Raw genomic sequence first — 21,781 nt, forward strand, 5'->3', positions numbered from 1 at the left:
TTAGGACTGGGCGGTGCGCGCACCTTCCTCCCAGAGGTCGCCTAGACACTGCGTCTGGCAGTGGCCACAGCTGGGAGGGCAGGAGACCGTCACCTTGAACCTCCTCAGCAAGTTTGCTGAATTGACGGGCTTGGTGCCTGCAAAGTTCAGCAACGTCTCCAGGCACTAAGTGACTGTATAGGCAGAAGGACCCCACCTTGCAGGAGGTAATCAGGGGAGGCTTCTGGGAGGAGGTGACGTTTGTGTGCTGACACTGAAAGGTTGGAATCCACCAGGTGAAAAGGGGCAGGGAGGGTACACCTGGCCCAGCAAACCACTCATGTAAAAGCCTGGAGATGGGAAGAGTTAGAGCCACTGAGGAATTTCAGGGAGGAGGCTGGTGTGGCTGGAGCGTGCTGAGTGACCGGAGGAGTGTGGTGGCCAGGACAGCAGGTGCCAGACAATGTGGCTTTTGAGAACCTCCTTCAGAAACTGTACTTTTGTTCTAAGATCCCTGGGCTCTTGCCTGCATTGTTAAAAGCCCCCTTCTGGCTGCTGGGTGTGACCACTTCCCCCCTTCCAAGCGTGGACGGGGGCTGCCAGAGGTGGACACGGTGACACACACACACCTACACGTGGAAGTCTACACAAGACAGAACTTTATTGATGGAGGGCGTCCTGGCAGGAGTGTGTGGGCCCCAGGACAGGGTCTGTAGCACCATGAGGGGGGTGGCTTGGATGTTGGGGTCCCCCTGGGGCAGGCAGGGCAGAAGTTGGGGTGGATCTTCCCCCTGGACTAGAGGGGGAGGGTGTCAGGGAGGTGGTGCTAACTCCCCTCCCCCATAGCAGACATAGACCCCCCTCTGCTCAGAGTTGGGGGGTTAGGGCAGTGCTGGGGGGCAGGGCACTGGCAGGCCCCCGCCCCACCCCCACTCTTCACAGTACATAATCCCATCCAGGGGTGGGGGTGGGGGAGTGTTCAGGACTCCCTAAGGGTGGGCGCAAAGGGCGCTGGGGTGAACAGTTGTCCCCTCCCCAGACCCACCCTGGAGGGGGGGGTCTCACCATGTGGACGGGGAGAGAGGCTGAAGAGGGACCCTTGGGATAACCAGCCCCTCCCCTTCCCCCAGCCAGGGGCCCTGCAGGGGTTCCCAATAAATAACTTCCGACTCCATCTCACCCTTCCCTTCCAGCTCCCGCCCTCCTGGGGCCCCCTCCAGCCAGCGACAGGGCTGGGGAAGGGGAGGAGCGGGGACCCTCCCATTTCCCCCATCCCCCCAGCCAGCGCCCAGCTGTGGCTCCGGGTGCCGCGCGCTCCCCCTAGTGGCCCTGGCAGGTTTTGCAGCACATCTGGCGGAAGTAGGCTCGGCTGCAGAACTGGAATTTGAGCACCAGGGGACAGTAGGCGACCTTGTTCACATCCTTGCACTCTGGGTGAGGAGGGGCAGGAGAACGGGGAAAATCAGGTGTGCGCCGCCCTCCCCGCAGGGGCGCGCCCGCTGCTACCTGCGCACTGCCTCCTAGCCAGTGACTGCCTCTCCGTGCCTCAGTTTCCCCAACTGTCAAAGGGGGCTTATTGACAGTACCTATGCCATGAGGCTGTTTGGAGGATTTACAAAGTGCAGGGTCTGGACCAACGTGGACTCATCATTACCGAGAAAAGTATTCTCGTTCCACAGATCCTTTTGATACCAACGGAAGAGAACATGCGTTTGGGGCTGTAAAGCCCCATTCGTTTTCTTTTCTCTTTTTAGAGACGAGGGTCTCGCTCTGTCGCCCAGGCTGGAGTGCAGTGGCACGGTCACAGCTCTCACTGCGGCCTTGAACCCCCGGGCTCAAGTGATCCTCCTCCCTTGGCCTCCCATAGCGCTGGGGTCACAGGCGTGAACCACTGTGCCCAGCCTCAGTGGATTATTTAATTCCATCTCCCTAATGGCCCCCCCCAATGAATACATTATTCCCTCCCCCTTGAAAGATAAGGAAGTCGAGGCACAGAGCTGGAAGGTGAACTGGTAGTTTTGAGTCCAGTGCCCAGAGCGCAGTGCTCTTTATAGAAAATAAATGTATGAAGATACAAAAAAAAAAAAAAAAAAAAAAAGGGTGTATTTAAAGCAGTGGTGCTCCGGGGATAGTAATTTTGATGCCCATGGGGACACTGGGCAATGTCTGGAGACATTGTTGGTTGTCACAACTAGGGGAAGGCTGCTATTGGCACCTAGTGGGTAGAGGTCAGGGGTGCTGCTAAACATCCTACCAAGCACAGGGCAGCCTCCCCCCGTCCCCAAACAAAGAAACGTCTGGACCAAAATATCAGTGGCACCTGAGGTTCAGAAACTCTGATTTAAAGAAAAAATATTAGGCAAATAATGCTACAGGTGGAGCCAGAGCAAGGCATTTCAGAGGTTGGAGAAGCTCTAGGACTAACGGTGAGGACTCCCACGTCCTCTGATGGCTTCCTCTGGCCAGACCAAGGGCCCTCCCGGTGCGCGCTGGCCTGGCGCCCACATACCTTCGGGTCCGTCCCCAGGTGGCGCGCTGTCGCACTTGGCCTCACACTGCTGCGTGGCGGGCGGCCGCAGGGCCTCGGTGCATTCTTGCGAGGGCTGCCCGGTGTGGCTGGTGCAGCGCACGGAGCGCTGCTGCTGCCCGACGCCGCAGGGCGCGGAGCACTGCGGAGAGGAGCCGCTGAGCCGCTGTCCCCTGCCCTGGCCCGGGTGCCCGCCCTCGCCCCCCAGGGCCTGCCCGCCTACCTCGCCCCACTCGCCTGCCACCCAGCGCGCCGGTGGGCAGCGGCGCAAGTTGCAGCGCATGGTGGCCGGCGGCTTGGCTGCAGGCGAGCAGTGTGCCGGGGGCAGCGTGGCGCGGTGGTCTGCGCTCTTGCAAAGGACCACGCGGTGGCGGAGGCCCGGCCCGCAGTTGGGGGTGCACTGCAGTTGGAGGGGGCGTTTCATGCTTAGTGGGTGGGCAGGGTGCAGGCCCAGTGGGGGGAAGGAGGGGTCTGCTAATATCCACACTGCAGGAGAGGCGCGTCGGTGGGCACCCCACAGGGCCATCCCCGCCCCTGCCCCTCTCCGCACATGGCGTGGGCTATCCGTGAGCTGAGAGGAAGGGGTCGGCTGACCTCAGACCAGTCGAGGGCCGCCCACTCGGGAGGGCAGGCGGGGCCCTGGCAGGCCTCCAGGACCGGCGGGCGCGGCTGCGGACACGCGCTGTCATCCAGCGCCTTCTCCTCGGCGGCGGACACGCGGCGCTGGCACACGACCGAGCGGCTGCGCACGCCAGCGTCACAGCTGCGGCTGCAGCGGGACCAGTTCCCTACAACCCAGCTGTGGGGGGTGCAGGGGTCTGAGATCCGGGATGCAGGCAGGGGGTCCCGCCCCTGGAGCTGAGGTTAGTTCGCTACCCCCCACCTTCCCAACAACCAGCATCATATGGGAACTGGCAGTAGTCTGGGGAGCTCTTGCCCCAAGCAGGGAGTGCCCCCCAGTTTCATACTTGAAGCATCATGACCCTACACCTAGACTGAGGGCAGGGAGGTGCATCACCCTAAGGAGAGACAAATCCTTAGACAATTAGCTTGACTAGGGAGCACCATCATTCTGACAACAGGGCCATCCAAACTTGACCCCTACCTTGGGGAGCAGTTTTACCCCGACTCCCATTAGCCCTATAGCACTATCACCCCAAAACTTGGGCGCCCCCCACCCCTGCAATCCACCTGCTCTCCACCCCTGGAGCACTCACCCTGACCCCAAGGAGTACCCTCACCCCACCCTGAGCAATGCTGCCCCCTGGCGGGCACTCACTCTGGCGGGCAAGGCTCCGTGTTGCAGGCTCGCTGCCTCTTGGGCAACTTGCTGTGGGCACTGCAGTGGTGGGGGGCCACGGCCGAGCTGTCCAGCTGATTGCGGCACTCCACTGCCTGCACCTGGCTACCTGGGGGAGGGCGGCAAGAGGCCCGCTCAGCCCTGCCCAGCCCAGAGAACCTCAGCCCCTGTGCCCAGTGTCCCAGCCCGGCCTCACCCCCTGCACACTGGGCAGAGCACTTGGTCCAGGGAGCGTAGTGCCAGGAGTAGGGCGGCAGAGCATCGCGGGCGATGGGCGCATTGAATCGGTAGCGGAGGGCAGGCAGCTCGGTCCTGGCCAGCACCTGGGCATGTGGGGGAGGAAGTTGGCAGCCAACCGCAGGGACATATGGAGCCTCCATCCCCAAAGGATGCACCTCGCCACCCCTAGGCCCAGCCTCGTTGTTACCATGACGATGAGAGAGGCATTAATGGGTCCCAGGGCTTCCAGGCTCTGAGTCTGGTCTGGCCCCGGTCGCAGCTGAAAGGTGGTCCCAGCCAGGGGCAGGCGGTGGGGCTGGGGGGTCCCAGGTAGCCCCTCCAGCAGCAGGGACTCCTGGTCCCCCTTCAGGGCTGGGAGAGGACAGCACAGGGGTTAGAACTCTAGATACACTGACTCTTCCACTCCCCACGCTCCTCATTCCCCCATCTGCTCACCCAGGTGACTGAGGGAGAGGTTCAGGTCTTGGATGAAAATGTGGACAGAGCCTTTGGGGATCCAGACGACGTCCTCATACCCTGGACAATGGAGCCCAGATGTCACCCACTTGGCATGTCCCCCCCACCTGCCTGTCTCCCCAGTCCCTGGCTGCAATGATAACAGCTAACTATTACTGCACTAAGTGCACAGAGGGATATCCCACTGCGTCCCTCCCCCACCCCTGTGACAGATGTACCAGCATCCCCATTTGACAGATGACACTCTAACTGCCAAGGTTTAGGCACCACAGCCCAAGCCAGTCTCCAGGGCTCTTCCTGACCCAGATCTGGGGCATTGATGTTTGTGCCTCCAGGACTTCTTGGGATCCCAGATACCCCACAGGGACCCTGGGCTCTGAAGAGTTACTGATCTTTGCTAATGCAGTGGGGTCAGCCCAGCCCCCAGTCCCTTGGTCCAGGCAGGGAGTGTGGGAGGGAAGCTCAGGGGCGCTCACCGGCCCCAGGTGATGCTGGACCGAAGACTCCCTCGATGGTTTCACAGGCACTGCCGTCACCTCCGCACACTCGGCATTTATCCTCCCGCAGGTCGGAGCCCAGGACCCGGTCACAGCCCACGTGCTGCATGCAGAGGGCAGTGGGGGTGGGGGTGAGCAAGGCGGCCCCCCATTCCCTGACCCCCTCATCCCCTCTCCACCTCCCCGGGAGTCCACCTTGCACTCGCCGCTGACGCAAATGTCCACTGTGTCTGGGCGGCAGGGCGTCCCGTCCACGACAGCCGCTGCCCTCTCCGTGTAGAAGTTGAAGCCCTCCGCTAGGCACGTGAGCGAGCAGGCCTTCACGCCCCCTGGGGGGCACGGCTCCGTCACTCTGTGGGCCAGACCACCCTGGGACCCTCTGCTCACTCCCTGGGGGTATGTGAGGCCAAAAAGGACAGACCCCAGACCCAACAGAACGGGCAGCTCGGGCAGAGGGAGTAGGGGGCTCCCAGCGTCCAGTCAAGGCACCGTGGAACCACGTCCTGGGCACGCTGGCTCTCTGGGTGAGGACAGGGTTCCAGATAGATCCCATGATGCTGTATCCATGCACCTGCCACCGGACACCGCCCTTGGCCTTCAGAGTGCCCCACTCACCTCCCCGGTACGTCTTCCACGTGTAGAATTTTCCACGGAAAGGAACGCTGTCAAATTCAGAGCACTGCATCTCCCTGAAGTCCTGGGAGCCTGGGGGACAGTCCTTGTGGCACAAGAGGGGAGAAGGAGGGATGCCAGGTGTGTGTGGGGCACGGAGTTAGGGCAGAGACGTGGTGCTCAGAGCTGGATGTGTTGGAGGCAGGGAGGCTAGGGAGGAGGCTCTGATGGACCAGGTGAGAATGGACTCGGCCAAGGGATCGAAGGGTGCCTGGGTGATGCATTCGAGGTCTAGGGGCATGCTGGGGATGACACCTAGGTTTCTGGTTTCAGACTGTGGGGATACGAGCCCCTTCCCCCAGCTGGGGAGCTGGGAAAGCCACTGCCCACCCGAAAGTTCTCCCTGCCCTCTGAATCCCCCTCCTCCAGTGAGCTTGTACCTGGGTGTCTACTACACCCAGGGCTCTGCCATGGGGAACCCCAACATTTAAGGAAGGAGCAGCAGAGAAGCCCAAGAGAGGCTGTAACGGGGAGGCAGGCAAGGCAGGGGTTTCCGAAAGGTGATGGCAGGTGGTCCCGAGTCAGATGAGGGCACGAGCAAAAGAGAACAGAAATGTGCCGCTGGGTTTGGTGAGAGGAAACCCAAGTACAGCTGTGGAGGGTGACAGAGAGCAGGGCTCTCAGGGGGGACTTGGCCTGCACAGGGAGGGGACCGACTGGATTGCAGGGTGTTGTAAGGGCCCAGCAACAATTTCGAGGTGGGGGATTCATCTCCTGGAGGAGTCTGAAAACAGGAAGAAAAGAGAGTAGGAAAGAGCCACATCTTTGGGGAGGTGCATGGTGGGTGTCCAGACCAGGTGGCAGAGGGAGGGCAGTGCAGAGAGGGGTGGCCGCAGCAGGCTCCCGAGGAAGTAGCAGGTGCCAAGCAATTTGCTAGCTTTTTTGTTTTTTTTGAGACAGAGTCTCACTTTGTTGCCCGGGCTACAGTGAGTGCTGTGGCGTCAGCCTAGCTCACAGCAACCTCAAACTCCTGGGCTCAAGCAATCCTCCTGCCTCAGCCTCCCGAGTAGCTGGGACTACAGGCATGGGCCACCATCCCCGGCTAATTTTTTTCTCTATATATTTTTAGTTGTCCAGATAATTTCTTTGTATTTTTAGTAGAGACAGGGTTTCGCTCTTGCTCTGGCGGGTCTCGAACTCCTGACCTTGAGCAATCCTCCCACCTCGGCCTCCCAGAGTGCTAGGATTACAGACGTGAGCCACCGCGCCGGCCTTTGCTAGCTTTTTAAAATGCGTTTTTCCTCTGCGCACCAAGAGGGGTCTTGGGGGCACTCACGTCGGTGTTGCAGGATCGGTGTCGCCTTCTCTCGCCCAGACAGTACTTGCCCCCGATGGTTGGCCTGGAAGGGGTGGGGGGCCAGGACAGAGATGAGGCAGGGGGAGGTGGGGACGGGGACGTGGGCGGGGGAGGAGGCCGCGCCGCTCTCTCGGGAGGGGGCTGACCTGGGGCTGTCGCAGTGACGGCTGGAAGAGGACACGCCGCCGCCACACGTCCGGCTGCAGTCGCCCCACGGGGTCCACGAGCCCCAGGCTCCGTCCACGCCCTCTGGCCGCGACCCGAAGGGGACACACACCCGCTTGTAGCACCACTGGGTGGGAATAGATGGAGACGAGTGGGTCTGGCTCCGCAGACACGCGTGGGCTCCGTGTCCCCTTCCCCCCGCTCCACGTCCCAGACAGGGGTCTCAGCTCCTGGACAAAGGCGGGGTCCGAAGATGGGGACAGGGGCGCAGTAGCTAGGTAGCCGGACACCGCTCAGGCTAGAGGCGTGGCCTAACCTTAGGGTCAGAACAGCGGGGTGTGAGGCGAGGGTGGTACCAGGACAAGCCCTCAGGGCGTGTCTTGAGACGGGGGCGGGACCTGCGGGCGATGGGCGTGGCCAGAGCCGAGCGAGACCAGACAGGGCGGGCAGAGCCTGTGCAGGAAGTGGCTGGGCTCGAGGGGGGCGGCCCAAGGGCAGGGGGCGGGGCCTCGCTGGGGGCCTCCCGGCGACGCTCACCCCCTTGTCGATGGTGTGCGTCTGGCACAGCGTGCCCTCGGCGGCCGGGATGCTGTTGGTGATGCACCGGTTGCTCTTGCTCAGACACCACAGCTCGCTGCAGACCTCCTGCGGGCCGAGGCACCCGCTCAGGCTCGCCCCTCCCTCCTCCCTGGGGCAGCCCGCCCGGCTCGGGAGGACCCAGGCGCCCCGCTCACTGCAGGCCCGGAGCTGGGGGCTGTCCCCCAAAGCGCTCCTTTTCCTGGGTCTCAACAAGTCGTCTTGGATTCCCTTGCTGGACATGGCCTGGGCCTTATCCTCTGCCAATAAGCTGCATTTATGGGCCACCTAAGTATGCCACAAACTCCTGTAGGCATGACTATTCCCATCCCACCGCGAGGAAACCAAGCTTCAGGCAGGTAGGGTCACTCGCTAGGTAGGTCAGGCAGCTACTAAAGGGCAGCCTGGAGTCTAACCCTGGATCTTTGATGTAGGGTGTGTGCTCTAATGAACTCTGCAGTTCAGCTTCTGACAACTTCAGAGTTTCTAGAAGGAAATTTGGGGCCTGCTGAGGAATGCATAGGAAGGATTCTGGCTTCTTTTTTTGGAAGCGGCAAAGCAGCCCAGGGGAGAGTGGAGGTTCTGAGAAATCAGGCCTGGTTGGTGACTCAGGTCAAGGGCCCCACCTCTAATTTTTTTTTTTTCCATCTGATGGTTCTCTTTAGTCTCCCACCTCAACTGGAGAAGCCCCCACACTTTTAAGTTGAAAGGGGAGGGTGGTGGGAGTTTGGGAGGGGACACTACCAGGCTGGGTCTGTGTGGGATGTTTCTGTTTCCCCCAGTGAAAAGTCAGCCCGATTCTCTTCCTGCCTGACTTCTGCTAAGGCTGGCCCAGGCCCTGTCCACAGCAGGAAGCTGGACCAGTCCCAGGGACTCATTCTGACCCTTTAGGTCCAGGTTAAAATCCCTGGAGAAGCTCCACTGGGTTCAAGGTGGCCTAATCTAGGATTCGCTTGGTGTCCATCCTGACCAACCACCCAGGGCCTTCTCCCTGAGAAGCAGAGATCCTTCTGTCTCATCCTTAAAATCAGGCACAGGGCCCTCTTCAAACAGAATCCTTCTAAGCTTTGATGATTTGGGATTGGATCCATCCAGGGCCATAGGAAGGGACCCTTCCTGAGTCAGCCCCTGAAAGATACCTGCACACACGTGAGTCTGAAAACTGTCCTCCCTCCAACCTCCTCCAGAGAGTCCCTGCCTTCTGCCTCACAGAGGACACTTCTCAGCTATAAACTGAGCCTGGTTTTCTGGCTTCACTTGGCTTGTGTCCTCCTGGCCATTTCTAAAACTATCACATCATTCCAGCCCCAATCCCACTTCTGACACCTCAATTCGGCCCCCGTCTCACTTCTGACGCCTTAAAGAGAACTATTTGAGTCCTGCTTTTTGACCTCCTTCCCACAGGGAGGCGCTGTGGTACATGTGAATGAGTCCTAAGCCACTCTGGGAGACCTCAACTCTGCCACTGACTTGCAACACATTTCCCTTCTCTGGGCCTCAGTTTCCTCATCTACAAGATGGGCAGCCTAATGCCTGCCTTGCCTGCATAAACAGCTGTGAGGTATGTGACAGGATACATAGGAAAGGGCTTGTATAAATGCCCTGTTACGGGGTAACAATGACCACAGCTATACCTGGACCAGGCACTACACTGAGATCTTTACATATATTAACCAGTTTACAAGTAGTAACTCACTCCTCTCTTTGCAAGGAGGGCCAGAAAGATGTTCCTTCAAAAAAACAAAAGGCAGGCTCAATTCAGTATATAGCCAGTGACAGCCCACACTTAATATTCTGCCAGCTGCTCCCCTTCCACCCCTATAAAATTTGATCATACAGAGACCCGGATTAAATCTCAGCTCTGCCATATTCTCACACTGTGGCCATGGGCAAGTCACTCTCCCTATACCTCATTCCCTTTGTCTGTAATTCGGGGATAACAGGATTGCCAGGAGTTTGGATGAGATGACAACATACCACATGCTTAGCACGTACTGAGCATTCAGTGAGTGTCAGACATTGTCGTCGTTGTTAGGATACCCGGGACACAGAACATGTTCAGGGGTAGCTTCAGAATTCTTTAGGAGCTCATGAGAGGGTGGTTACCAGCTAAATTAGGGTGGTGGTGGGGGCAGGGGGCAAGAGTGGAAAATCAATGAAATATAAATCATTTCAGGGTTTGATTCCTTGTCTGGCAGTGGAATGAAGTGGGGGAATTTTGGCAGCTCTGCATTTGACATGGCAATAGCTTGCACGTGGCCATGCAAACTCAGATCTCTGAGTCGTCAGGGTGTGGAGAGCTGGGCCTGGGCTCCGGGGCCCTAGGCTATGTAGGGAGTGTATTTAGAGAACTGAGCGAATGTGGGCAGAGGAGGGGCAGACCCTGGCTGAGCCCTGGTGGCTGAAGGCGGAAGCCAGCAGGTCTTCAGCGTCTTGTGGGGGAGCTGGAGGTGGGACCCCACCACCCCTCGCTGCTCACTCCCCTATGCACAGGTGGGGCTTAGGAAGCCTAAGTCGTGGGGAAGAATGAGGCAAAGTCAGGAAGCTCAGAGCCCACCCAGCGGTGAACTTGGGCCAGGAGAGCTCGTGAACCGGTCAGTGGGGGTTGTGGGGAATGAAGACAGGGAGTGCCTGGAAGGTTCTGTCCAGTTGTTTGTCAAGTGAGGAAGATGACCAGCCCCAGGGAATGAAGTCTGGATGTTTAGTTAAAAACTGCCCAGTGACAGGTCCTGGGACTTTGGTCTTGCTGATGTGCCAGACAGAAGGTGCCCGCCGCCCCCCACCCAAGCCCAGGCTTTCAATTTGAAGAAGCAGGTCCCAATCTTGTCCCCAAGCACTGTCAGATTGCTTGGGACACTTTGTACAGCCCATGCACCTCTGTCCCCCCAGGTCCCCACGGGGGCTCACTTTATCCTCCCCCTAGCTTTCCTGTACCCTCAAATGCCCAGGCGGGTGGGTGTCTTGGTGGAGTTCCCGGCCCCCCTGTGGCCCCATCCCCTCCCAGGAAGGAAAGCAGGAAGGCTCTCTCTACCCCGTATTTACACTGACGCGATTTGACTCCATGCTGGAAGCGGCACTGCTCGTCCGCGTCGTAAGCTTGGCCGGGTGCCACGGTTGGGTACACGAAGTCCTGTCTGGGGGGCCGGTTGTTCAGGCAGAGTCCCAGGCCCGAGCTACGACGAGAGAAAGCTGGATGGAGGGGATCCCCAATTTCTAGAGCCTCCCTGCCCCTGCCACATGAGCACAACCCTCGGGGCAGGACAGGGAAGTGCGTCCTCACTCTAGAAAGCTGGTGATGTAGTCTCGGCTGCACGATGACCACACGAACGGGTTGGTCTTCATGGTGATGTGGGCGGCCATGAGCTTGGCTGGGTCCTGGCCACGGGCCCCGCAGCTGTTCCCCACCCCATCGTGGTTCATGCCGAATCTGGGGAGAGGGGTGTTGGCTCTGCCGGGCGCCGGGAGCGGGGGACCCGCCCAGCTCCTCCCGTCCTCCCCGTCCTGTGTTCCCCAGCCTCACGTGTGCCCAATCTCATGGGCAATGGTGAACGCCGTGGCCAGGCCAATGTCCTCGTTGATGCTGCAACTCCTCTCTCGCTCACACATCCCGCCCACCGGGGCCAGGCCTGGGAGAACGGGTGTGTGGGGTGGGATTGTACTAGCTGGCCCTATCCACCCTGCCAGGTCTTATGTCACCCCAGCCCACTGCCTTCATCCCTCATAGATGCCTGAAACCTACGGGGCTCAGGTACCTAATGTGCCGCAGGGTTTGTTCTTGTAGATGCAGATGTCATAACTGCAAAAGGAGACAAAGGTGAGGGTTCTGGGCTGCCTCCCTAAGCCCGGCTGATGCCACCATGCCCAGCTCTGGGGGCTGAGCCCTGCCTAGAGGCATCATCTGCCTCGAGCTCACACTGTGCCCACAGCTGGAGCCAATCAGCTGATATTGTGCATGCTGGGGGTACAGGAATGACTGACTGACTGAATGAATGGGAGGAGTGAATGAATGAATCAGTGCCCAGATGGTCCAATACCTCCCTTCCCTCACTTACAAGCAGCCTCTCTCCATCCCTGGCTCCCCCAGGGGTGGCTAAAGCTTACCCCCTCTCCTAGCCCCCCCAGCAGAAGTGATCTCTGCTTGGATTGTGACAGTCCCCTGGACCACTTGTTCCCTCTGCCCAAGTCCTGGAGCCCCTCCCTGCCCCTCACCGCGTGATGAGCACCGCTGTGTCATGGTTGGCCATGCCGTTCTCTGGAATGGCATTGCCATGGCCACTGTGGTTCACGATGGATTTCTGCCACTTACAGAAGCTGTCTAGGGACTTCCCGGCGTGGTGCGTGATCTCCAGAGTGGGCTGGGGGTGGACGGAGTGAAGTGCATGAGCGCCCACCACCCTGGGCATGGCGTGGAGGGGAAGGGAGGGGCCCCCCGAGCCCCGCACCTGGTCCTCTGTGAGCAGGATAAGGCGAGTTACGAGGATGTTAATGGTGTTGCCCAGACTTGAGTCCTGGAAAAGTTTGGCAACCTGACCTCCAAGAAACAAGAGAGACCGAGTCTTAAGAGGAGCCCAGAGGAGAAAACAAAAAAGCAAAACAATGACAACAGCTTGTTTTAATCAAGTACCCATTATATGCTGGGTCCTAGACTGCACCTGCTGTATTTATCTATTCATGAGTAGATGCTATTTTCATCCCCATTTCATAGATGAGGAAATTGAGCACAGAAAGGTTAGGTGTCATAAGTGGGACCCAAGTCTGTTGTGTACCAGCACGTTTCTTTCCAATTCCCTGGGGCTCAGCTTATCTGTCTGCTCATCCTCCAATCCCTGCTCATCCCCAACTGCCTCGAATGTCTTTTGCCCAGAGGGGGCTTGAGGGATGTGCATGGCTCACCCTACGGCTTTATGAAGGTAGCAATTTGAGCATCACCACAGGAAGGCGGAACGGTGGGGGCAGGATGCTCTGAAGACAGTGGGCAGAGGGAAAGAGGAAGTATCTTGGGGTGTGAGTGTGCATGGATGATGTGCAGGGATCTTGGAGCCCTGCACTATCATTGCCCTGTCTGGAAACCCCCAGGAATTTAGGAAACTTTGAAAGCCCAAGGGAGGGAGGCCAGGCTTGGGCAGAACATAATGGTATCAGAGATCACATCATGTCAACATCTTGCGCTGTCTGTCTGTGTGCTAAACATTTTGTCTTCCCTTTTGCTTCACTGAAAGACGAGCACTATTCGTCAAGCCCTTAACTATGTGCCAAGTGCCATACTTGGCTTCCCTCTGCCGTAGATACCATTATAACCCTATTTTACAGAGGGGGAAGCTGAGGCTGAGAGAGGTCTTGATTGAGATCTAGAATGGGAACTGAGTATATCTGAGGGTGGGCCACGGAGGTCAGCCTGTATGAATTTATAAGTGGTTGCTTGTGCAGAACTCTGCATGCATACCAATGTGTGCCCGTGTGTGTACGGCTAACCTCAAGGAATATCTGCAAGCTGTGTGTTTGTTTGTTTATTTGTTTTTGAAACAAGGTCTTGTTCTGTTGCCCGGGCTAGCATGCAGTGGCATCATCGTAGTTCACAGCAACCTCAAACTCCCGGGCTCAAGCCATCCTCCCACCTCAGCCTCCTGAGTAGCTGGGACTACAGATGCAGCCGCCATGCTCAGCTTTTTCTATTTTTTGTAGAGATGGGGTCTTGCTATGTTGCCCAGGCTGGTCTCAAACTCCTGGCTTCAAGCCATCCTCCTGTCTTGGCCTCCCAAAGTGCTGGGATTATAGGCATGAGCCACCGTACCTGGTCTATGTTTATTTTTATACACAGAAAACACTTATAGGGCACCTACTGTGTGCCAACCACACTGTTCCAAGCACTTAATCAATGCATTGAATCCACCTTAGCCTTACGAGATAGGTACCTTAGGAAGTAGATACCATTATTACCCCCATTTTGCAGATGGATAAGCCAAGGAAGAGAGGTAAAGTAAGTCACTCAAGTGCACTCAGCTACAAAGTGGCAGAGATGGGACTTAAGGTCAGGCAGGCTACCTCTGTCCCAGGGTACCTTTGCTCCTAGCCATGGTGCTTTGCTACCTTTCCTCATTCATTGCCAAATGCAACCCTCCTTCCTCACCCTGTCCCCAGGTGAGGGATTGGGGGTGGATGGTGACACCCATTTTTGCCATCTGGAGGCTGGCCCCAGGTCCTCAGGGCTCCATGCCCGGGGAGGGGGAGGCACTTACAATGTTCATGATGGCCAGCACGTACTGCTCCACGTCGCGGCGCCCGTGGTAGGCCACCATCATCTTGTCAGCCACCACCAGGGTCTCCACGTAGCGCTCTCGGCTGACTGATCGCTTCAGGCCTGGCTGACCGCGCTCTGTTTCATTTCCCGGGGGCCTGGCAGGCGGTGGCTTCAGGGTGCGCAGCCACCATGGCCGCCCTTTCCACGGTTTCTCGTCTGGGGAACCCAGGAGAGAGGAACTGAGCCATGCCCTGCTAGTGGGGTGCGCAGCTGCCTGACAACTGCCTTGTACAACCCCTGACTCTCCACTCAACAGCTGGACAGACAATTTTTTGCCATTCTGCTGCCTGCTCTTGTCATCCAACTACCTGTCTGATGGTCCATCTGCCCAACAGGCTGCCAAACACCTCATTCTTTTGCTATCGGGCATCCTGGCAGTACCATGTCTGGTTCTACAATGTCTCACTACCTGAATATTGGGTCTACAATGACTGTCCCACTGCCAAATAGTTAGGTTGAATAAGAGACTGACTTCCCCACTGTCGTCGTCTTCTTTTTTTTCTTGAGACAGAGTCTTACTCTGTCGCCATGGGTAGAGTGCAGTAGTGCCATCATAGCTCACTGCAACCTCAAACTCCTGGGCTCAAGTGATTCTCCTGCCTCAGCCTCCTGAGTAGCTGGGATTACAGGCACATGCCGCCATGGCCCGGCTAATTTTTTCTATTTTTGGTAGAGACGGGGTTTCGCCCTTGCTCAGGCTGGTCTTGAACTCCTGAGTTCAAGCGATCCTCCTGCCTTAGCCTCCCAGAGTGTCAGGCTGACAGGCGTGAGCCCCACCATGCCCGGCCCTACTGTCTGGTTGTAGAACAATCCAGCTGTCCCATTGCCTGAATGCTCACCTGTTAGGCAACTACATTGCCTCAACGCCCAAATGTCCAACTGAATACTTGCAGAGGCCGGGCGCGGTGGCTCATGCCTGTAATCCTAGCACTCCGGGAAGCTGAGGCGGGCGGATCGTTTGAACTCAGGAGTTCAAGACCAGCCTGAGCAAGAGCAAGACCCCGTCTCTACTAAAAATAGAAAGAAATTATATGGACACCTAAAAATATATATAGAAAAATTAGCCGGGCATGGTGGCACATGTCTGTAGTCCCAGTTACTTGGGAGGCCGAGGCAGGAGGATCGCTTGAGCCCAGGAGTTTGAGGTTGCTGTGAGCTAGGCTGACGCCACAGCACTCTAGCCCGGGCAACAGAGTGAGACTCTGTTTCAAAACAAACAAACAAAACACTTGCAGAACTGTACTGCTGCCATGCTAGTTGGCTGAACAACTGTCCCATTACAATCAGCATGATCATATGACCCCCTGACAATTCCACTGCCTGATGTATTGGCGTGGAGCAGCCTGTCTCACTGTCTGAACTGTGCACTTGTCCAACTTGTGGTCCTTCCAACCAACCAACTTTCCAATCAGTGCACTGCCCAACTGCCTGACTGTACTACAACCAGACTGTCCCACTGACCACCCAACTGTGACATCACTTGCCTTTGCTGCTTGCACAACCAACTGTGGTTTCATGTCTATCAGAGTGTCCTACTCAGAGGACTATCCAGTTGTACAACCCATTCAATGTCTCACTGTTCTGCTTTTCCACCCAACATTGATCTGTTTTTCTAACTGTATGACGGTGCTGGTAAATATTTTATCATTGTGTAACTTTCCTACTCTCCTGTTCCCTAAATGTCTGAGTGTACAACTGCCCTCCTGCCAGTCTGGTTGTAAATCTGACCTTTTGATGGTACAGCTGCTGGAGTATCTGATACAACCACCCCACTGCTTACCTGTCTGCCTCTGCCTCAAGGGGAAGATGTTGTACCTCCCCCCTGCTCACCCCCAGAAAGACAGATGTACCTCTCACTCCACAGGCTGTGTCCAGGTGGGGGTGACGCAGAGAGGAACGCTTGTACACCACGTGGGGGCCACTTTCCTCTGGGACCCGGGGACCCTTGGGCCCACCTTGCAGGGGCTCAATCAGGTACTCCTCCTCGTCTGCCACAATCAGGCCATGCTGGGTTTAGAGGAGTGGGACAGAAAGCTCAGATCAGGTTCTGAATCATGGTACCCCAGGATTCTCTCTCTGTCTTTATGATTTCATTCCTATCTACCTATCTAATCTATCTTGTTGGGTTTATTGTGCTATTCCTTTTCTAATGTCTTGAGATGGCTGTTCAGCACATTAATTTTTAGCCTTACCTAAGGCTATACATTTTCCTGTAAGTACTGCTTTAGCTGCATCCCCAAAGTCCTGATTAGCTCAAAATACTTTAAACAAAAAAAATGTCCCACTATGAGTCTTTCTCTGACTTCTATTTAGAAGGGTTTTTCTTAACTTCCAAACTTGTGGGAATTTCCCCTTGTTTCCAGAATTCTCAGCTCACCAGGCCTCCACAGGTGCTGATGGCCACATGGGAGCTGCCAGCCTGGCCCTGCAGGTGGCCGGCATAGAGGCAGTGGGGCCGGGCGGCCCTCTGCCAGGCCAGGCCCTCCCGTGTCCAGTACTCCACAGAGACGTGCCCTGCCAGTAGACGGGAGTTGCGGGTCAGGTTCAGCAGGAAGTGGGTGCTGGGTGCGGCCACCTTGTAGAAGAGGCGGGACTCGGCTGTGGCCCCCGTGCCCCGGCGCTGCCTCCGGGGAGGAGGTGGCGAGAAGGCCAGCAGTGCCCCGTTGTGGTCCACGCGGGTGGGGAAGGCGATCTCATAGCTCTCCAGACTGGACAGGAACTCATCTGTGGGTGAAGGTCAGAGAGGACTGGGCGGGCCCTGCTTCCGGCTGACCTCTGCGTCCTGGCTGCTGTGCAGGTGATGCTGGCCTTACTGAGCCCCGAATGCAAGTCACCGGCTGTAAGGCTCCCGTCTAAATGACCCCAGGGCCTTCCTCCCACGACCCCCATGCCCGCCCATTAACCCCTCTTTCTGTTGGAGCCAGACTGGCCTCTTCAACTTCTTTTTCCTCCCCCACTGCCACCCCCAGACCGCTCTTACCTTGAGACCGGAAAGCATGCGTGACCTCGAACGTGAGGCCCAGCCCCAGGGCAAGGGCCCAGCGGAGGATCTGGCAGGCGGGAGCCATAGAGGCCACGTGTCCACATGTCTCTCCCCAGCCCCGGCTGCCGGCAGCCCCCACGGTGCCACCTCCCCTGTTCACAGCCTGGGCAGCATCACTGGGGTCTTGGGAGGGGAGAGCCAGGTCAGAGGTGGGGGCCTGGTCCCTCTGGCCAGCATCACCAGTGCCGAGGCCCCGAGGCTGAGGCCGGCCAAGGCACCCCTCCCCGAGATTCCAGATGCATTTTTTCTCTCAGCAGACCCCCTCTCCCCATCTCCCCATCCAATGCTCCCTGCACTCCCAGATGAGGACAGGCAGGGACCAGGATGTCACCATGAGTACCTCCTAGGTGCCAGCTATTGGCCCCAAAGTTTTCACACCATTGCATTCTATTTCCAAAATATATCTGAGAGCTCCACTGGTACCATTCTCCTTTTATAGATGAGAAAACAGATTTGGGGTGATAAGAGTTTGCTCAGGGTCACATGCCTAGAAAGCGGTGAACCCTCGGACTCATTCTTGGGGAAGCACTATTGATGAGCTTTAAGGAGATGGCGGCTGTGCATGACAGGGACAGTCACCCTCTGTACCCCACCACCACCATTGCCACCACCACTGCCCTGGCCCTGTAGGGCTCAGTCTCCTGGGAGCCACAGATGACAGATGGGTCAATGGAGAATAGTCCAGATTGTGACATGTTCTCTAAGAGGTATTAATGGGGAGACTGGGAAACAGAGGTTGAAAGGATGAGAAGAGAACAATCGTGTGAAGAGACAGAAGAAGGTGCACCAGGCAGGCGAGCAGCAAACGCACAGGCCTGGAGGTGGGGTGTGGTGTCCAGGGACCCAGGCGGGGCAGGTGCAAGGGGCCAGGCAAGGGGAGGCTGGCACGGGATACACTGGAAGGCTGGAGGGGTCAGTGTGAATTTTCAAGGCAGATTAAAGCCATGGCCAGTGCTCAGGTCCCCCAGATTTCCATATTCTCATCCACGTCCTCAACCCTGTCCTTGGATCCTCTGCCACAGGTAGCACCATTCACCCCACTGGCGGGGCTGGAAACCACTGTCCCCCGAGCCACCTCCAGGCCCGCTGGGCAGATCTGTTTCTCCGGCATCTGCCCCAGGCCAGCCTGCCGCAGACACCATTTTGGGCCACCACCCTGTGCCAAATCCTCCTCCCCCACGCCCTCCCGTCTCCGCCCTCCTCCTTCTCTGTGCAAAATCCCCCTTAATCACACACTGTCTTGTTTTTTTTGCAGCCCAGCCAAGTCTGAGAGTCGATCCCCAAACAGGGCAGTTTGGCCCCAGAGGGAGGGAGACTGGGTATTTTTTCTGAGCTGCTGACTGGAGAAGCCTACATTCCCCGCTTCTGCTTGGACCCCTCCAGTGATGGGGAGCTCACTCATGGATATTTTGTGACCCTGCTGCTCTGTTTGGCTGGGCTAATGTCCACTCCTTGTTTTTCTTTTACCTTTTGGGGGCTTCGGTTGGTGGCGTGGTGTGGGGCCCCTGTGCGGATCCTTCCCTCCGCTGCTCCCTGAGCCTTTCTGGGCCTTGGTCGCCTCTTCCGTGAGACCCTGGGCAACGAGGAGTCGCCAGGCAGGTCTGGAGCACTGAGCTGGGTCTGTAGTTCAGGGGTTGCTCAGGAATCTCTCATCCTCTTCCTGCCCCGGGAAACCTCTTCTCGGACTTTATCTTCTCTTCTTAATACCCTCCCTCACCCTCTCCCAAAAAACTCCTCCCCCCATCCATCCCTTCTTGCTGCTGCTTCCTTCTTCCTTCCTTGGAGGCCTCAACCTATTTTGGGGTCAGGGCCCTTCCACATCTGGCTCTCCTGGCCCCACTCCTGTCTCAAATCACCCCCTCCCCAAGTGGCAGCATGGCAAGGCTTGGAGCTGTCCCTCCGTCCCAAGGCTGTCTCTCTCCTCTCCCCCACTGCCAGGCCTGGCACCCTAGCTTCCTCCTGTGGGGCAGGGAGACCCTCCTCTCTAAAACCTCATACCCACTCCTGGGCTTCTGGCTCAGCTTGGGGCTAGGGGACAGCGTGGAATGACGTGGAATAGGTCGGTGGAGGCTAGGGGAGGGGAGTCCCCTGTGCACAGGATGGGGAGGACATGGGTCTGCAGGGGGCTCACAGGTGTCTGAGCCGGGGCCCAGTCCCCAGGGCAGCTGAAAGGTGTCACATAGCCCAGGGCACTAGCTGGGGGCGGGGACTACAACCAAGGTGGTGGCTCTGGGGTAGGTCTGGGGGAGATGAGGCGGTGGGGCGGGGGCAGAGACCATGTGAGCAACAGGATGTCAGCAGGGGATCAGCGCCGTATGTGCATTGCTGCAGGTATGTGTGTGCCTGTGTGTACACCCAGGCCCCACCACTACCCTCCCAGGCCCTCCTCCCAGAAAGCAGGAGGGAGGTGGCCTGTGTGGGGGAGGGTGCCAGGACTGGAGGAAATGCCTCACGGAAATGGTTGGGAAACTGAGGCTCCGCTCCCTCCGTCCCATCCTGGGGATCCCGGAAGAACCACCAGCTCCAGAGTCAGCCCTCTGCGGCCCGGCTCCGGGGGCACAGGGCTGCGGGATGTCCCAGTGGAGGCCAAGGCCGCTTCTGCCCAGGCAGAGGCCCGGCCGGCCGCCGGCCTCCTGCACATCTGGCCAGCCAGCGGGAGGCAGCCCCTGCCCAGAGAGCAGACAAAGGCCCAGCGCAGCAGCAGCAGCGGCCTGTGCAAGGAGGGGGCCGGCCCTCCCCGGCGCCCCGGCTGGTCGCCCCCCCCAAACCAGCCGCTAATTAAAGGCCCTGAGCCTGACCGCTGGAGACACCCTGAGACAGACTCAGGGGAAGTGGGCGGCGCCACTCCCACACCCAGACACACAAACACACACTGGCAGCAACACACACACCCCGCACAGCCAGGGACCGGCACTCGGGCACCCCAGACCCACAAAGCACCCCCTCCCACCTCCAGCACACACACAAACACACTCAGTACACACTCAGAGACAAACACATGGAGACACACAACTACACACTGCCCAGAGCTCTGTGTGCAAATGCACACTCATTCACACTGGGGCACAGACACACACGACAACCCAGGTCAAACACACTGACACACACATACACACACCCAGGGCCTATACACAGATACACTCCTTTACACACAAGCCCTGGAGACCCACAGGCCTACCCGCAGACGCACTACATTTACACACTCACACCAGGCAAATTCACAAGTCCCACCAACCTAGATCCCCCCACCGGACACACACACAGGCATTCATTAACATGCTCATCACACTCAGAGACACACACACCGATGCCGCAGACAGACGCGCACCCCGACACTCACACACAGCAGACACCTATGTGCACACGCACACTCAGGCAGACACACGAGAGTCTCCTCTTCAGACGCTGACAGACACACACATGTACTGCACGGCCACCTGCACATACGTGGATGGCCCCACACACACACACACACACACACACACACACACACCCCAAACCCAGGCGCACGCTCCCGCGAGCCGGGCGCGTTCCGTGGCGCGTACCCTTGGGGACATCACGCACCGTCCCCACGCACTCCGCGGGCGGGACAGTCCAGTGGGCCACGGCCACACCGGCCGACGCAGACACGCAGAGTCACGCAAAGCCACGCGCCGCCCCCTCCGTGCCCCCCACCCACGCCGATCGCGCGCCTTTACCTGCGCGGCGCCCGGGGCCTCCGTCCCGCCGCCGACTCCCGCCCCGCGCGCGCAGGAAGGGAGGGAGCGAGCGAGCGCGGCGGCGTGGCCGGGGGAGGGGGCGCGGGGAGGCACTTCCTGAGCAGCCTGCCAGGGTTATAAAAAACCCCCAAACCGCGCGCGGCCAGAAACCCCGCCCGCCGCCCGCCGCCGCCCGGCCTGGGCCGCGGGCTGGACTCGAGCCAGGGGCCCGGGAGCTCAGGCCGGCCCGCCCGGGACGGCGCCCCGCCGTGGCAGGGGGGGCAGAAGAGTCACGGGGGGCGGGGAAGGCGGGGGAGGGTGGGGGAGACCGAGTGGGGGCGGGGATCGGGGGGAGGGGAGAAAGAATAAGGTGGGGGAGGGGGAGGGGGAAGTGGGGGGCTCAGGGGAAAAGGAGGAAGAGGAGAACGGGGTGGTGGGGGGAGGGGGAGGTTTGAATGGAAAGGGGCGGGAGGAGGTGGGGGCGTGGAAGAAGGGGCAAAGTTGGGTGGGGGTCGAGGGGAAGCAGCCATGGGGCCAGGGCAGGAATGGGGCAGGAGGGGGATGGGAGAACGGGATGGCGGGTGGCGGAGGGGCGAGCCCATTTCCTCGCCAGCGTCGGCAGCATCAACAACAGCTGTTATTTATTGAGGGCTGGTCCTCACTCAAACAAGCATTTATTGGGCGCCTCCCGTGTGCCAGGCACGATGCCCCGGGCTGAGCAAGTAAGTCCCAACTGGGCCCCACCCTCCCAGAGCTCCCCTCTGGGGGGTTTGATGTAACCCCTTGGGCCTGCCCTTGGTCTCTCTGGGTGCTTTAAACTCCTTTGCTGTGATGTAGGCTTTGGCTGGTCCCATTTCACAGATGAGGAAAGTAAGGCCAGAGAGCAGGTGCTCTCTTCCGGGTCTTGGTCACCCCTGGGTCTGTGCTCAAAAATTGAAGAGCTAATACATGAATGAGGGTGGGATTCCGACCCCAGGTAGCCGGAGTTGATGCCTGGCTGGAGCCAGGAAGGGGCAGGGTGGCGGTGACCCCC

The 21,781-nt window shown here is 58.5% G+C and overlaps 1 protein-coding gene across 4 annotated transcripts; it reads right to left on the minus strand.

Annotated features, from left to right (window-relative positions):
* Nucleotides 1-621: 621 nt before the first annotated feature.
* Nucleotides 622-20,829, minus strand: ADAMTS10 (ADAM metallopeptidase with thrombospondin type 1 motif 10). 4 transcript variants are annotated; one of them, XM_045548174.1, is made up of 26 exons: nucleotides 20,749-20,829; nucleotides 18,518-18,670; nucleotides 16,988-17,173; nucleotides 16,385-16,731; nucleotides 15,858-16,014; nucleotides 13,946-14,163; nucleotides 12,152-12,235; nucleotides 11,919-12,064; nucleotides 11,462-11,505; nucleotides 11,230-11,335; nucleotides 10,990-11,136; nucleotides 10,741-10,882; nucleotides 7,671-7,778; nucleotides 7,115-7,260; nucleotides 6,948-7,011; nucleotides 5,615-5,717; nucleotides 5,195-5,328; nucleotides 4,979-5,102; nucleotides 4,482-4,562; nucleotides 4,234-4,397; nucleotides 4,003-4,129; nucleotides 3,786-3,915; nucleotides 3,101-3,305; nucleotides 2,730-2,906; nucleotides 2,489-2,648; nucleotides 622-1,409 (listed from the first exon to the last, which is right to left on the minus strand). In XM_045548174.1, the coding sequence occupies exons 3-26, from the start codon at nucleotides 17,073-17,075 to the stop codon at nucleotides 1,300-1,302; spliced, it is 3,312 nt and encodes a 1,103-aa protein (XP_045404130.1). In that variant the 5' UTR covers nucleotides 17,076-17,173; nucleotides 18,518-18,670; nucleotides 20,749-20,829; the 3' UTR covers nucleotides 622-1,299. The 4 variants fall into 4 exon arrangements, with proteins under 4 accessions (XP_045404130.1, XP_045404113.1, XP_045404103.1 ...); XM_045548157.1 differs by lacking the exon at nucleotides 18,518-18,670 and having other exon boundaries at nucleotides 20,749-20,773; XM_045548147.1 differs by having other exon boundaries at nucleotides 16,988-18,710; nucleotides 20,749-20,773.
* Between the last annotated feature and the right edge of the window lie 952 nt (nucleotides 20,830-21,781).

The sequence above is a fragment of the Lemur catta genome, chromosome 1, assembly GCF_020740605.2.
Source record: "Lemur catta isolate mLemCat1 chromosome 1, mLemCat1.pri, whole genome shotgun sequence".
Classification (NCBI taxonomy): domain Eukaryota; kingdom Metazoa; phylum Chordata; class Mammalia; order Primates; family Lemuridae; genus Lemur; species Lemur catta.

Excerpts from the sequence above, each read along its gene's own strand:
- ADAMTS10 (XM_045548174.1), bottom strand. The coding sequence starts at position 17,075 with ATGGCTCCCGCCTGCCAGATCCTCCGCTGGGCCCTTGCCCTGGGGCTG. Across the intron at positions 7,261-7,670 it reads CGCACACCATCGACAAGGGG|TGGTGCTACAAGCGGGTGTG; the intron begins GTGAGCGTCGCC and ends ATTCCCACCCAG. Across the intron at positions 5,718-6,947 it reads ACCGATCCTGCAACACCGAC|GACTGTCCCCCAGGCTCCCA; the intron begins GTGAGTGCCCCC and ends TTGTGCCACAAG.